This window comes from Triticum urartu, chromosome 3 (genome assembly GCF_003073215.2).
Source record: "Triticum urartu cultivar G1812 chromosome 3, Tu2.1, whole genome shotgun sequence".
In the NCBI taxonomy this organism is placed as follows: Eukaryota; Viridiplantae; Streptophyta; class Magnoliopsida; order Poales; family Poaceae; genus Triticum; species Triticum urartu.
Window position 1 is genome coordinate 371499166 of NC_053024.1, and position 15512 is coordinate 371514677.

The 15512-nt window shown below is 45.7% G+C and overlaps 1 protein-coding gene across 2 annotated transcripts; it reads left to right on the forward strand.

Annotated features, from left to right (window-relative positions):
- Positions 1-1262: 1262 nt before the first annotated feature.
- Positions 1263-15241, forward strand: LOC125544015 (PITH domain-containing protein 1-like). Of its 2 annotated transcripts, none has more exons than XM_048707537.1 (10): positions 1263-1490; positions 1652-1732; positions 2459-2508; positions 11880-11957; positions 12060-12117; positions 12196-12245; positions 14344-14452; positions 14535-14596; positions 14797-14848; positions 14949-15241. In XM_048707537.1, the coding sequence occupies exons 1-9, from the start codon at positions 1407-1409 to the stop codon at positions 14837-14839; spliced, it is 615 nt and encodes a 204-aa protein (XP_048563494.1). In that variant the 5' UTR covers positions 1263-1406; the 3' UTR covers positions 14840-14848; positions 14949-15241. The 2 variants fall into 2 exon arrangements, with proteins under 2 accessions (XP_048563494.1, XP_048563493.1); XM_048707536.1 differs by having other exon boundaries at positions 14968-15241.
- Positions 15242-15512: the final 271 nt, after the last annotated feature.

The following is a 15512-nucleotide window of genomic DNA, read 5'->3' on the forward strand; positions in this document are numbered from 1 at the left end:
GCGCGAATGAAACACATCGAAGTTGATTACCACTTTGTCAGAGAACGTGTTGCACAGAAGCTACTTCAGATCAAGTTCATCTTCTCTAAAGATCAACTTGCGGACATCTTCACCAAGCCATTGCCATTACCTTTGTTTGAGGATTGTCGGCACAATCTCAACCCGCGGAGCACGGTTAAGATTGAGGGAGGGTGTTAGAGTTGTAGTTTTATACGTCTTGTGTATACCTTGTTATTATACATGGGACTCTCTTATATATACATGCAAATACCTTGTTATTGTACAGGGCTGAGCTATTTTTTCCTAAATCTCGTAAGGCTAACATGAACTGGTGCATGAGGAGGAAGATGTGACGGAGGACGATGTTGTTAGTTTCGGCCATGGTGTGGAGACATTTGACAAAGAAGCCTGGAAGAACAAAAGGATGGAGTGGACACAAGCAATGTGGGATAACAGAGGCCAGACAAGGATCTGAAGAAGAAGAAGAAGAAGAAGAAGAAGAAGAGCAAGAGCAGTGGCAGAAGTAGAGGAAGAAGCAGTAGTAGCAGCAGAAGAGGAAGATGAAGATGAAGATGAAGAACTACCAGCAGCAGCAGAAGAGGAAGATGGACTTGCATCTAGTTAACATCGACGATGAACTTTCCCCTATTCAGCCATATGGCTCTTTGTAATCTATACTGCCATTTGATAGTAGTTAGGATGAACCGTAATTTGTTTGGTAGCCAGGAGTAAAACTATTCAGATCGCGTGTGGTAAGGTCACCACCGCTGAGAAGTGGTGACAACACCTTATGCAGGTTGTAATCAAACAACGAGTCATATGTGCGCTTAATGTGGTGCAGCCAACCAAACGGCGGGTCAACATTAGTTCCCTCGTGCAGCTAACATATATACAACTAATCAAGCTATGTGCAGATGGTGGTTTATAGTCTGTTTTTCTTAGTCAGGTCTATCTAAAAATCACATGCAATGTGCCAAAATCGATGCGGGCAACCAAACACGCCCTAGATATCTGGGCTGGTCTGGACATTTTTGTTAGCTGTGTTGTGTGGCTGAAAATGCGCGATGGTCTGATTTAAATATGTGCGGCCGACTAAAGTAAACTAATAAAGGAGAAAAAAAGAAAAGAAAAAAAAGAAAAAAAGAAAAGGAGACAAAGAAAAGAAAGTCCAGACATTTTTGTCCGCGTTGGATCCTAAAAATGTCTAGACGGTTCGATTTTGCGGGCGGAAAAACTAAAAGGGGGAAAAGAAAAGAAAAGAAAACCCTCAAAGCCCTAGTACCTTCGTAGACGCAGGCAGTCAGCAGCCGACCAGAAGGCAGCGGACGCAGAGCAAATCCAAACAAGAACACCAGTAGTGCTGCATTCGCAGCGAGCGAGGAAGAGGAAGAGGGTAAGAGAGAGGGATGGCATGCCTGCACGATCACGAGTGTGGGGATCACAACTGCGCCGCCGATTGGTCGCTCTACAATCACATCGACATCCCCAAGGTTTCTTCCCAATCTCTCTCCGTCTCTCTCTCCGTCTCTCTCTGTAAATCAGAATCTTCGCTGTAGCCTACTGTATTACGAGTGCAAAATCTTCTATTACTACTGCAGAAATTCGAGAAACTGTGGCTCTGAATCTTCCCCGTTTTTTCCACAACCTGCAGGTGGTGGCTCTGAACGAATCTGTGGCCGGGAGCGTCAAATCGGTCTTCAAGTCGTGGGACCAGCGCCTCGAGACTTCCGGGGTATGTACCGAGATCCTTGAATTAGACATAACCCATCTTCTTATGAGTGTCAGTGCTTATTTTCTGCCAAATATGCCAGGAGTTAGACGTTTCTAGATAACCTGTCACTGATATAGAAAAGTTTCAGTATCGATTGCTGTGTCCCTATGTGGATTATACTCGTCTCCTTTGGTATTACATTAGAACGAATAGAAAATTAGCAGCTTTCTGTGCATCCAGTAGGTACTATTTGTCCTTATAAAACTATCACTGGGTACTTTTTTTTATCATGCCACTAATGTCATTACTGTCATGATTACTGAGGGCTACAATTTATTTTTCACAAGTACTAGTAAAGATGTCTATAAAGCATAATCCTAGCGCATAGTAGGAAAAGGGAAATTGCCAGGACGTCTGAAATATTAAACGGGAGAAACAGTAGGCCAGCAGGTTTGGTATGCATTATGCAGACATTTTGAGCTCTATGTTTTATTACCCTTTATCCTCCATGTTACGCAAAATTGCCATTCTTCTGCATGCGAATTTGGATATTACTTATGTTTGTTGTATCAGCTTATCAGTCTTGACCCTAAATCCTGTAAGGTACAATGAATCAAGATCAGAATATTGATGCTGTAGCTTACAGCGTTTATTCAGTGACAAGTGATATTTTCACTCATAACCTGTTACTTAAGTTTCTTTTCATACCTGTTACCTGCACTCTTATGAACATTCTTGCTGCACCAGGGTTTTCTGGAGAGCAATGAGGGTGACCCCGAGTTACTTGTTTTCATCCCGTAAGTAGCTTACATCACTTAATGATAATTGGATATATATCTGTGTCTTGGCTTCTTTCTTTTCCATCCCCTTCTGCTGTATAAACTTGTTATCTCCGCTGAGGAATTAACAGAAACGGTGGTAGCCCGGTTCGAAAAAAAGATATATGTGTGTGCCTGCCCCACTCGGTTTCTTAAATTAATTACATCATTGCTTCACTTGCCTTAAACCCACACAAGCTGAATATTTTATGCCTTCAAATGCAGAATTGACAGCTTTAGTGTCTAGGACACAGAATTTGTGGTGTTATAGTTATGGAAGGCATTAGGTGGATTCTTTTAGTTCGGTCATTTCATAATTTTTAAATATTAATCATTTGGTCATGAAGTTGTGCTTAATTTTTCTAGGCTAGTGCTTGTGGACGAAGGGGAGCCTTGGCGCAGCGGTAAAGCTGTTGCTTTGTGACCATGAGGTCACGGGTTCGAGTCCTGGAAACAGTCTCTTGCGGAAATGTAGGGAAAGGCTGCGTACAATAGACCCAAAGTGGTCGGACCCTCCCCCGGACCCTGCGCAAGCGGGAGCTACGTGCACTGGGCTGCCCTTTTTTTAGTGCTTGTGGACGTGCACTGATTAACTGTCACAAGTTGAACTATTTTATGCCTTCAAATGCAGAATCGACAGCTTTAGTGTCTACAGAAATTTGTTGTATGGAGAGTCAAGAAGTTCTCATCGAAACATCAAGAAATTGTGCTGTTACAGTTATGGAAGGCATTAGATGGATACTTTTAGTTCATTCATTTCATAATTTTAAAATTTGAATCATTTGGTTGTGCTTAATTGTTCTAGGGTAGTGCTTGTGGACGTGTATTGATTTATACATGTTGTCTTCTCCCTGGACATATATATATATATATATATATATATATATATATATATATATATATATATGATTATTATGTCTTTGCCACCTGGGGGCATTGTCACCCTTTTGGCTTCTGTCTGATCTGCCTTTGAGATCCGTGTAGCATCTTTCAGGTCTGTCATTGATTAGACCTCCATTTGTCTAATAGCACTGAGACGAGTTCATTAGTAGTAAGTAGTAACCAGATTAAACGATGATATTGTGTATACACATGGATCTATTTTTGAGGAATCTTTTTTGAGTTCATGGAGAACTTCTTTTAGGTAATAAAAGTCTTAATCACAAACCAATTTTTTTGTACTATTATAGAAAGTTAGTAAGTTATTGTATTTTTTACACTATTAGGGAATCTTTTTGGTCAAGTATTCATCATCTCACATTTTGATACCCCTAGTCTGACACATACTCTTCTAGAACCGTATTAGTGTGATCATTATCATGCTTCATTAATTGAATCCTGGCGAAGGAATGATGATAGCATTTGCACAAATCACGAGGCATGCATTGAACGGAGATAACATGGGGTGACACTGCCACCCAGAGGGGTGACATAGTCACCGGGTGTTAAAAAATCCACACTAATATATACATACATACATACATACATACATACATATATATATATATAATATATATATATATATATATATATATAACTTTGTTTGCTGGTTTGGTGCCAAGCAATCATTCATTACAACTGATTTATGTGGAACACATTTGTGCACTTTTAGTCGTTTAGGCAAGTCCTTTTTTGCACACCCTTCCATAAATTATTTCAATTATCCTGAAGGAGTCAGAAGCAACATGGAGAAATAGAAAGAGGCCAAGAAGAAAGCAATCATTCATTACAACTGATTTCTGTGGAACACATTTGTGCACTTTTAGTCATTTAGGCAAGTCCTTAGCTGTGAGTGAAGCAAGGGGTCGGGGCCTATGATGAGCTTTGTTAGTGACTAGACACGGGAAGGAGAAAGGGGCATTTACAACATGGCGGAAGTCCGCCAGAGGAAGACAAGGGATCTCAACCAAGTTAAATGCATAAAGGACGAGGCAAAATGACTCCTAGTGGAAGATGAGGTCAAGAATAAAGGAGTCGTTCAAAGTCATACTAATTACCGAGGAATTAAGCTTATGAGTCATACTATGAAGCTTTATGAGAGGGTGATTGAGCATTGCTTGAGAAGAGAGACGAACGTCACAAAAAATTAATTTGGTTTATGCCCGGGAGACCGACAATAGAGGTGATTTTCTTGCTACGTCAGCTTATTTAAAGATATAGGGAGCATAAGAAGGATGTACACATGGTTTTCATCGACTTGGAGAAGGCATATGACAAGATACCGAGGATGGTCATGTGGTGGTTGCTAGAGAAACATTAAGTCCCAACAAATTACATTACCCTCATCAAGTATGTGTACGGTAAGTTGTGACAAATGTGCGAGCAGGTGATAGTGAGAACAACACCTCCCAATTGCCATAGGACTACATCAAGGGTCAGCCTTGAGCCCATACATCTTGGCCTTAGTGATGGACGAGGTCAGAAACAATATACAAGGAGATATCCCTCGAGTTCTGTTTGGATGTAGACATTCAAGGCCTCCAAATTGCATTGGCTCCAATATTAAATCTGCATGACATTTTTTTTTGCGATTCAAATCTGCATGACATTGATATCGACATTCAACCCGAATTCTGGTGTTTGGATGGTGAAAATATTGAATTGCACATTGTTGTACACATCACTGGCATTTCATCTTTTTCTCTTTCTCTCCAGCATTGTAACACCCACGATGCGGCTATATCTCTCACGTGTCGGAGCATGACTTAGAGGCATAACCGCATGGTAGGCATGTCGTAAGAGGGGTAATCTTTACACAACCCATGTACTGAATAAGAAAGAGATAAAGAGTTGGCTTACAATCGCCACTTTACACAATACATAAAAATAGCATTACATCATCCAGAATACAATCAAGGTCTGACTACGGAACCAAATAAAGAAAGACAACCCCTAATGCAAAAGATCCCCGATCGCCCCGACTGGGCTCCACTACTGATCAATTGGAACGAAACAACACAACGAACACGATCTTCATCGAACTCCCACTTGAGCTCAGCTGCGTCATCTGCACTGGTATCAACGGCACCTGCAACTGGTGTTGGAAGTAATCTGTGAGTCACGGGGACTCAGCAATCTCACACCCTCGCGATCAAGACTATTTAAGCTTATGGGTAGGGAAAAGGTAGTGAGGTGGAGCTGCAGCAAGCACTAGCAAATATGGTGGCTAACTTACGCAAATGAGAGCGAGAAGAGAAGTAAAGCACGGTCGTGAACTATAAGTGATCAAGAAGTGATCCTGAAACTACTTACGTTCAAGCATAACACGAGACCGTGTTCACTTCCCGGACTCCGCCGAGAACAGACCATCACGGCTACACACGCGGTTGATGCATTTTAATTAAGTTAAGTGTCAAGTTTTCTACAATCGGACATTAACAAATTCTCATCTGCCCATAACCGTGGGCACGACTTTTGAAAGTTCAAAACCCTGCAGGGGTGTCCCAACTTAGCCCATCACAAGCTCTCACGGTTAACGAAGGATATTCCTTCTCCCAGGAAGACCCGATCAGACTCGGAATTCCGGTTACAAAACATTTCGACAATGGTAAAACAAGACCAGTAAGACCGCCCGATGCGCCGACATCCTGATAGGAGCTGCACATATCTCGTTCTCAGGGCAACACCGGATGAACACTACGTACAGCTAAAACCAACCCTCAAGTTTCCCCGAGGTGGCGCTGCAAGTGGCTCTGTTTCGGACCAACACTTAGACAAGCACTGGCCCCCGGGGGGGAGGGGTTAAAATAAAGATGACCCTTGAGTCTGCAGAACCCAAGGGAAGGTGATAGGTTGTTAGTGCAAATGTAAAACCAAGGTTGGGCCTTGCTGGAGGAGTTTTATTCAAGACGAACTGTCAAGGGGTTCCCATTATAACCCAACCGCGTAAGGAACGCAAAATCAAGAAACATAACACCGGTATGACGGAAACTAGGGCGGCAAGAGTGGAACAAAACACCAGGCATAAGGCCGAGCCTTCCACCCTTTACCAAGTATATAGATGCATTAATTAAACAAGGTATATTGTGATATCCCAACAAATGTCTATGTTCCAACATGGAACAAACTTCATCTTCACCTGCAACTAGCAACGCTATAAGAGGGGCTGAGCAAAGCGGTAACATAGCCAAACAACGGTTTGCTAGGAAAGGTGGGTTAGAGGCTTGACATGGCAATATGGGAGGTATGATATAGCAAGTGGTAGGTATCGCGGCATAGCAATAGAGCGAGCAACTAGCAAGCAAAGATAGAAGTGATTTCGAGGGTATGATCATCTTGCCTGAGATCCGCAAGGAAGAAGAACGAGTCCATGAAGAAGACAAACGGACGTAGTCAAACGGATCCTCACAAACGCGACGTTATCGGAACTAACCCGAAAAAGCAACACCGAAAAGAAGCAAACAACATAGTAAACAACCATCACATAAACATGGCATGATGCACAACCAAGCATGATGCATGTCCGGTTTAATTATGCATGGCATGGCAAAGTGCACAAACAAAACTATAAGTTAAGTGGAGCCCAATATGCAACGAGTTGCATATTGACGGAGCACCACATCAATTATTTAGTTCACTCCCGGTTAGGTACTCAATAATATTAAATGTTGGTTAACATGACAAGAGGTGAAGCATATGAAAAACTACCTATCCAGACAATTTAAATGGGGCCGGAAACATCAACCAACAATTCCAGTAAATCCCCATATGCATTAGCAATTTAAAGCAACAACAATTTAAACATATTAAATGTTATTATCATGATGTGGATGACATGTGCAAATTTTATAAAAATGTTGACATGAGCATATTATGAAGCATTTGTCATCGTGGCGGAAACGAAAAGGGGTGCCACGGTCACGACAACGGAAATGGTGCCACGGCAACATTCCGGTTCCGGTAATTCGATTGAGATACCGATGCAAAGGATAAGTGTGCGGTTGCGTGCAAAAGATGGTGGGGTGCTCCCGGATATCGGGTGTCCCATGAGTCGATGGCATGGAAGCGAGAGACACTACGGACACGGTGCAAACGCGAGCATCTCAAACATCGCAAGCATTCGTTCACGGACGTCGTCTCGGGGTTATACCTTCGAAGCGTGCAAACGAGACGGTTCGGGTTCGGTGCAAAGTAGAGGAAGTAGACGTTCACGGCCGTCGTGGAAGTAGAGCGGTTCACGTTTCGTTCTCGGAGAGGTACTTAATGAATCCAATGTCTTCGGGGCGACGGTAGTTGTACACGGTTCACAGTCGTTCATAGTCATGGCGAGGAACTTGACGAAACCCAAGGTGACGGTAGTTGTACACGGTCCACGAGTCGTCGATCGTTCGGGGTCCGACTTGCGGGTCTTGTTGACATGAAGGGGTACTTGGCGTTTTTGTGTAGCCGAACTTGAGGGGCACCGACATCGTGGTACTTGGCGTCCATGGGTACTTGACAAAGACGAAACGGAACGCAACGGTTGTAGTGGTACATGGTGTCCAGGGGCTTCGCGGGTCATTCTGTACTTTGGCGTTCGGAGCGGTGGTCGTTCGTGTGTCGTAAGTCGTGGTACTTGCCGAACTTGGTGAATCCAAGTGTCTCGGTGGCGGCCATGGTACTCCCTGATTTGGAGGGTCTTGACAACGACAACAGGGCCAGCGGTGGTGCACGACGGCAGCGAGAGCTTCAGTGGCATGCAGCGCACTACGGCGATGCTCGGGGTCCATGGAGGGGCACAGAGGCAAGCAGGCAACGAGGCAGGGGCGACGTAGGAGGAAGCAGGGGTGCCAGACGCGCGTGGAGAGGCTCGAGGTCGAGCTCCTGGCGCTGGACAAAGACAGCGCGAATGGAAGAGGAGCCCCGCAGGGGAGCTAACGGAGGGGGAGCAGAGGAGGTCGCAGCGGCGGCCTGGACTCGGGCAGGAGCGGCAGAGCGGAGCAGAGCAGTAGCGCTCATGCTTAGTGGCGGGGCAGCGACTTCGCGGCGTAGACGGAAGCAGAGGGCGACGTGAGACAGGGGCGTCGGAGTTGGCCTCCAGTGGCGGCTCGGGAGGCCCGGCGCGGCGGAGGGAACGGCCACGGCGGGCGCTGGTTGTCGGCAGGGGCTGCAGGAAGCAGTCGGCGGCCATGACACTCGAGAAGGCGCGGGGAGGAGAAGGGAGGAGGCTGCTGAGGGCGACTGGTGCAAGGGAGAGGGCGAGAGGAGGGCGCTGGGAGGAAGAGAGATGGGAATCGGGTGCGGGGCACTGCTCCCTCTCTCTGGCGATGCGTGAAGGTGCGCGAGGCGGCGGGAGGAGGAACGAGGAGGAGGGGTCGAGGGGAGATGAGGATCGGGCCAAATCACGCTAGGGTTAGAAAGGGATGGGCCTCAAGGGGTTTGGTGGGCCGGCCTGGCCTAGTGGCATGCGGTTGCTGGGCTTCTTCTCTCCCTCTCTACTCTGATTTTTCTCTTTTCTATTTATCGCATAAACATAAATAGAAAGAAAGTACAGAGGGTTTGGAATGGATGTGAGGAGAGAGGGACATATTTCTGGAAACCAAGAAATATGCCCGATTTAATAAAAGTGGTTTGGGAATTTTTAAGGACAGAAAAATAATTCAAGTTTGAATTAAAATTCAAACTTGAACCATTTTTGAACCCAACCAAAACAACTCCAAATGATCTGAAATTTGACAGAGAGGGTTTAGGCATGGTGAACTAGCATCAGGAAAAGAAAGAACATTTCTCGAGGAGGGGAAAAGGTCACTTGCCAAAATGAAAGAAAGAAGAAGGAATGAGGAGGTGATGATGCATGATCATACATGGAGCATCCAACAATGTGACATGCATGAATATGACAATGCACATGATGATTATGAGAACGCAAAAAAATACAAGAGGCACAAATGCACATGACAATGATGGGCATGGCAATGCAATATAACCAAATGATGAACATGATGCAAGAAGCAAAATATGACAATGACACTCATCCGATCATGGCAACAAACAGTTCAGACACACAACGACAACGAGATAAAAGGAAGGCATCTGAAGCTCCGGTCTTGGGGCGTCACAAGCATGCTCTCTCCATGCAAATTTAGAGCATGATTGGTTTGATGCCAAAAATTGGCATGACAACATTTGGCAAATGCCAAAATATTGGCTAGTGCTTGGTTAGTTACCAATTTCACTTGCCAACCTCACAAGAGTTGCCAATTTTTGGCTACTTTTGATATTGCCAATTGTTGGCTTGCCAAGTATTGGCAGTGCCAAATGTTGGCATGAAACCAATTAGCCTTTTAACTTCCGTTTCCCTGCCGGAATCGACCCCCATGACGGCCTGCACAGCCCCATGCGCCACAAGCACGAACATGAGGAGTGGTGCGGCAAGCGCGCCCCCCGCGAGCGTGGTGAGGATGGGCAGCACAACCACGATCCGCTCCACGCGCACATGTGAATGGGGTGGGAGGGGGCTGCCGCCGTGGTCCTCTAGCCAGTCTCGGCTCGTGGAGGGCTCGCAGACAGGCAGGGGCAGCCATGGGGGGAAGCGGCATCCGTCACCATGGGAGGCAACAAACAGCTGCTGCTGAGGGGATTGAAAGCATGAGCGATAGGTGGTTGGGCGCACGCGCGCCGCGTCTGAGATATGGGATGATTGTCTTCCCGCTTCGTGCTGCTGTCCCTCTCCTACGCGTGGCATTTTTCTTTTTCCAGGACCGCTCCTCAAAGGGGTAAGTGGAGACTAGGGGTGAGCGCTGTCGAACTTGCCACAAAGTCAGTGGGTGAAGTTCCGAATTCGGGCAAAGTGATGTGACATCCTAGTTTAATAGGATTGATAGTACGACCCATACCAATAAGGTGCATCTTCTTTTTTGGAAGCTCATCTCAAAAGAACCGCTTGGTTAAGCGTGCTTGGCTTGGAGCAGTTTGGGGATGTGTGAACGACCAGGAAGTTTCTCAGGGTGCGCACGAGTGAGGACAGTGTGCCGGAAAGACTTGTGTTGGTTTGTGGGTCAGTCTAGAGCCTATAGGATAGCTAGGAGTAACTACTGCCAGTGCGGGAGTGGCTGGTGTGTTACAAGTGAGGCGGGTGGGGACAGCGGGCTGTTCAATATCACGCTTCAATTCCAAGTCTTTCCGAGTCTGAATACTGTTCCAAACAACAAAATTCGGGCTGCCCAAATGCCAATGTTTAATTCTGGGCCTCATTGCCAATATCCAAACAGTGCCTTGGTGTGTGGTCTTTGCTGATGATGTGGTCCTAGTTGACGAAAGTAGGTTGGGTGTCAATAGGACATTAGAGTTGTGGCGACAAACTTCAGAGTCCAAGGGGTTTAGGCTTAGTAGGACCAAGACCGAGTACATGACTTGTGATTTTAGTGCTGTTAGGTGCGAGGAGGGAGAAGGGAGAAGTTAGTTTCGAGGGACATATAGTGCCGAAGAGGGACACCGTTCTATACTTGGGAGTTGGGATCAATGCTCCAAAGCAATGGTGGTATTGATGAGGATGTTAGCCACTGAATCAAAGCGGAGCGGATGAAGTGGTGGGAAGCATCTGACATCCTCTGTGACAAGAAGGTCCCACATAAGCTAAAGGGTAAGTTCTATAGGACTGCAATCAGACCTGCAATGCTATATGGAGCAGAGTGTTGGCCTACTAAGAGGCAACACATCTAAGAAATGAGTGCCACTGAGATGCGCTTGCTAAGGTGGATGGGTGGCCATACAATAAAGGACCAAATTAGGAATGAGGGAATACGAGATGAGGTAGGGACCTATTGAAGAGAAGCTTGTCCAACACCGGCCAAGGTGGTTTGGACATATCCAACGGAGCCTTCAGAAGCACCAGTAAATAGTGGTATTCTTAAGAGTAGCCAAAATACTAGGAGAGGTAGGGGGCGACCAAATTTCACATGGGAGAAAGGCAGTAAAAAGAGACTTGAGGATTGGAATGTACCTAGGGATTTGGCTCTTGACAAGACTGCATGGAAATCAGCAAACCATATACCAGAATCTCGATTTATTTTGTTTACTTGTACTTCCTCTCTTCTCTTTTGGGTTCTCACAGTTTTCTGTTAGGTTTCATCACTAGCCTACCCCAATTTGCTTTGTTTGTGTATCCTGAGTCGGAATGCTTCATCAAGGGTTGTATGTAGACAAAGCAAGTTATCCGTGTTTTATTCTGTACTTCTGCCTCTGTCTTTATTTGCAATGAGTTCACGATCCATATATATTACATTTGGTTTGTGTTACTTTATACTCGACTATACTGGGATATATCATTTTTATGCTTGTGTTAATAGCTAAGACATGCTTATTCTCTCGTTTCTGCTTGCAATTCCTATCAGCAATCGTTAACATGTTTCATTTGTTCCTTTTTCTTGTAGATTTACCTCAGATGTGAAGATCAAGAGCATCGCTGTTGTTGGTGGTGCTGATGGAACAAGTCCTTCAAGAATGAGAGCGTAAGTTTTAGAATTCTGGCTTCTCTCTTTCATGACTTGCCCAGTGTTTTCTTCTTGAACCATAATAGCATGAAATTTATAAAGAATGTCGACTTGTCACAGATTTATCAATAGAGAAGGTATTGACTTTTCTGATGCTCAAAACATGCAGCCTGTGCAGGTATGTTTTTAGTTTGTTTATTTTCTTATCCATCCACAAGAAGAAACTCCAGCTGTAATTTGAGATTGTTTGTGCCAGGAATGGGAACTGGCAGAGAATTTGCAGGGAGTTCTTGAGTATCAAACCAGGTAATTTTAGTAGTTACTTGTTCTGCTTGTGCTACTTAATACATGTTCATTTATATTGCAATATTTAAGTTAGAAGAGAAGTCCATATTTCAACCCTGAATTGTCACCAAAGTCTAAGAAACAACCTGAACTTCAAAACCGTCTACTTTACAACCCCAAACTCTCAAAATTGGACAAATATCAACCCTCCTCTCCTCAAACCAGTTTTCGTGGCTGTTTTGGCCGGTTTTGAAGAGTTGACCGCCTAGTCAGCAACCAACTCAGCCGCCACGTCAACCAGGCATCTAAACCTAGTCTCTCTTTGTTCAGTCTCTCACCCTGAGCAGCGTCTCTCACACAGCCCAGCCGCCGCCACTTGGGACGCCAGCATCCCGACCCGCCGCCGCTTCTCCCTCCACCCGACCAGATGCTTGTCACCCGCTGCCCATTCTCTCCCAGCTCGCAATAGCAGTTGACCTGACGCCGCCAGGCCCGAAGGGCCATATACCCCTGCGCCGCCGGTGAGTGGAGGGCGGCGGCGCGGAACCACAGCCGGCCATCTAGACCCAGCAGCCCTTCGCCCTTCACCTATGTCGTGCTCAGCAGGCTCACGAGCATCGGACTGGGTGCGGTGGACGAGCACGGTGAGCACCAAGCGAATTGCAACGGCGCGCACACTTGGCATGATGAGCCCACGGCCGGTAGAGGAAGCTAAGAGGACGGGACTGGAGCATGGCGAGGCGCATGTCGCTGCTGGGGCTGAAGGCATCGCCGCCTCGGGGGAGGGCCAGGGACAGAGTTACTTTAGGGCAAAACTGGGCCTTGGCCCGCCCAGGGCAGCAGAAAACAGTGAAGGCTGGGAGTAAAAGTGGCCCTTAAAGAAGAAGTATTGTGTATAATTCCTTAGTCTGGCCCGTCCTGTCCCACCCAGCCCTTTTGATGTTGCTCGGCCACTGGGGAGGGCACATGGCGCTCTCGGAGAGGAAACACGCCGGCTCCGGCTGCCGTTGATAGAGGGGAAGAGGTGGGTGCAGGGCTCCATGGATTCAGCCGCTAGCGCATTGGTGGCCAGCAGGAGAGGGGAGTCCAGGGCAGGAGCCCGTGCTCGTTGGTGGACACTAGGAGAGGGGGAGCTCCGATCCATGCCCGGGGGTGGCGGCATCAGGCCGCAGGGTCGGGGTGGGGGAGCAGGGCCCAGCTCGTGTGAGGGCAGAGTGGCGGCACTGCCGTTCGCCGGCCACCAGAGAGGGTGGTGACGGGTCGGGGTCACGTACGTGGCGGCAGCAAGCTTGGTGAGCCCGATGCGGCTCGGAATGGGAAGAGAGACAGGGCTGGGCATGGGGCTCGCTGATGTGGCAGCTGACTAGGCGGGTGAACCGGTCAAAACCGGCTTTGTCTTTGAAAACCGGTTCAAGGTTGAATCTTGCATGGTTTTGATAATTCAGGGTTTTGATAAGTTTCAAAGCTCATGGTTGATTCTTAGACAAATGGGCTAGTTCAGGGTTGAAATATGGACGACTTCTCTCTTTGAGTTATATTGTAATAGTATAATATAGATAGTAGTGAGTAAAGATATTCAAATTTAGCCTCTCAAATGTAAGCTTCAAATATATGTAGATGATATGCTCCATTAGATAAGATGCCTTTTACTGTTGTATAAGTTGGAGAATACCATCATATGATGTGAGGATGGCGTGTGAGGCCTCCAACACATCACACATGCCTGTGACAATTCGGCAATCTTTGCGATTCTTCGGAGAAGAAATATAGGGGGATTGTAACCATAACACCCCCCCCCCTCTCTTTTCAATACAATGAAACGCAAGCTCTTTTGTGTTTTCTTGAAAAAAAAAGAAATATTGCCTACAGCACATCTCTACTGCTCGGCTAAACTTCATTAGATACATATGCTCAGTGTTGTATGAGTCAACAGTAGTCATTTTGTGAATAGGGTATTAGATTTAAGTATTAGGTCACTTCTGTTTTCATGTGTTTACTGAGTTGCTTCTAATTACCAAGTTTTAAATCCTGTTATAGTTTGTACTTGGAGTAGCTTGTATTGTTAGCTCTCTTTAACTTTTTCCTCTCTTGGCCTTTTGTGTCTTGCTGTTATTGTCAGGTATTCAAGGTTCCAAGGTGTGGCCAACTTAACTCTGCATTTTCCTGATAACTTTGGTGGTGATACGACTAAGATATATTACATTGGTTTGCGTGGTGAAGCTACTCAGGTACAATCGTCAAGATGTTTGTTTAGTCTGGAAATATAGCATGCAATGCTGATGTGTGACTGATCCACGCCATCTGCTGCAGAACAAAAGGGATGTTGTGGCCACAATTGTGTATGAAGTAATGCCCAATCCATCTGATCACAAGTAAGCTTTGTTAAATTTGATCTATTTCTTTGTGTTGTGATACATTTATTCTGAAATTATTATAGAGCTGTATATTGATTTACCCAGTGCCAGCACATCATGCAAACGACTCTTCAGCACATCATTGTTGTTTCTTGATGATGCTTCTATACTCCTAAGCATCTGAGGACTTTTGTAATACCTCGCTCTTCTCTGTGCAGAACAAAATCCGAGACTGGAGGTGGTTTCTCACATGTTGAGTAGGCATGTCAGGTAAGAATGGTAACATCTAGCGTTGTGAAGTCACGCACACAGTAATACTCTGCACTTTCTGTTCGGCTGCTACCGATTTTTACTTGTTTTCCAATTGCGGTGACATGCTTCCTCGGCAGATCCATGTCTGGGTGCTGCTCTCGGTTGGAGAGAAACTTGACCTCTGATGAGTTCTGTATGAATAAAACCAGTCCAGCTCTTAGATTCGTAGTTTTGAGAGTAAACCAGTGTATTTGTCGGTTGTCGATGGCTCGATGATGTAACTTAACTATGTTGCCTTGTGGTTGCCGGTGGCTCGATGAGGTAACTTAACTATGTCGCCCATGCTGTCATCAGAGTTGCTAACAAGTACTATGATTCTACCGATCTCCAATTGGTGGTACTTTTCCTTTCTTTCATTCAGTATTGGGATCAGGGCGTCTTCAATGTTACAGAAACATGGGGTCTTAAACCAAAGAATAGCCTCCAACATGGGTCTTAAGCCAAAAAATAGCCCAAGACCCACCCTCAAGCATTATGAGAAGAGGTCTTAACAACAAAATCGTAAGACAAGTTTAAGACCAAGCCACAGCAAATATTAAAGACGGTTTTAAGACAAGGCCGTCAGGAATAAAGAACTATACAATCTCTCACATGATTTGAGGGTTTAAAACTAGAAGAGAAA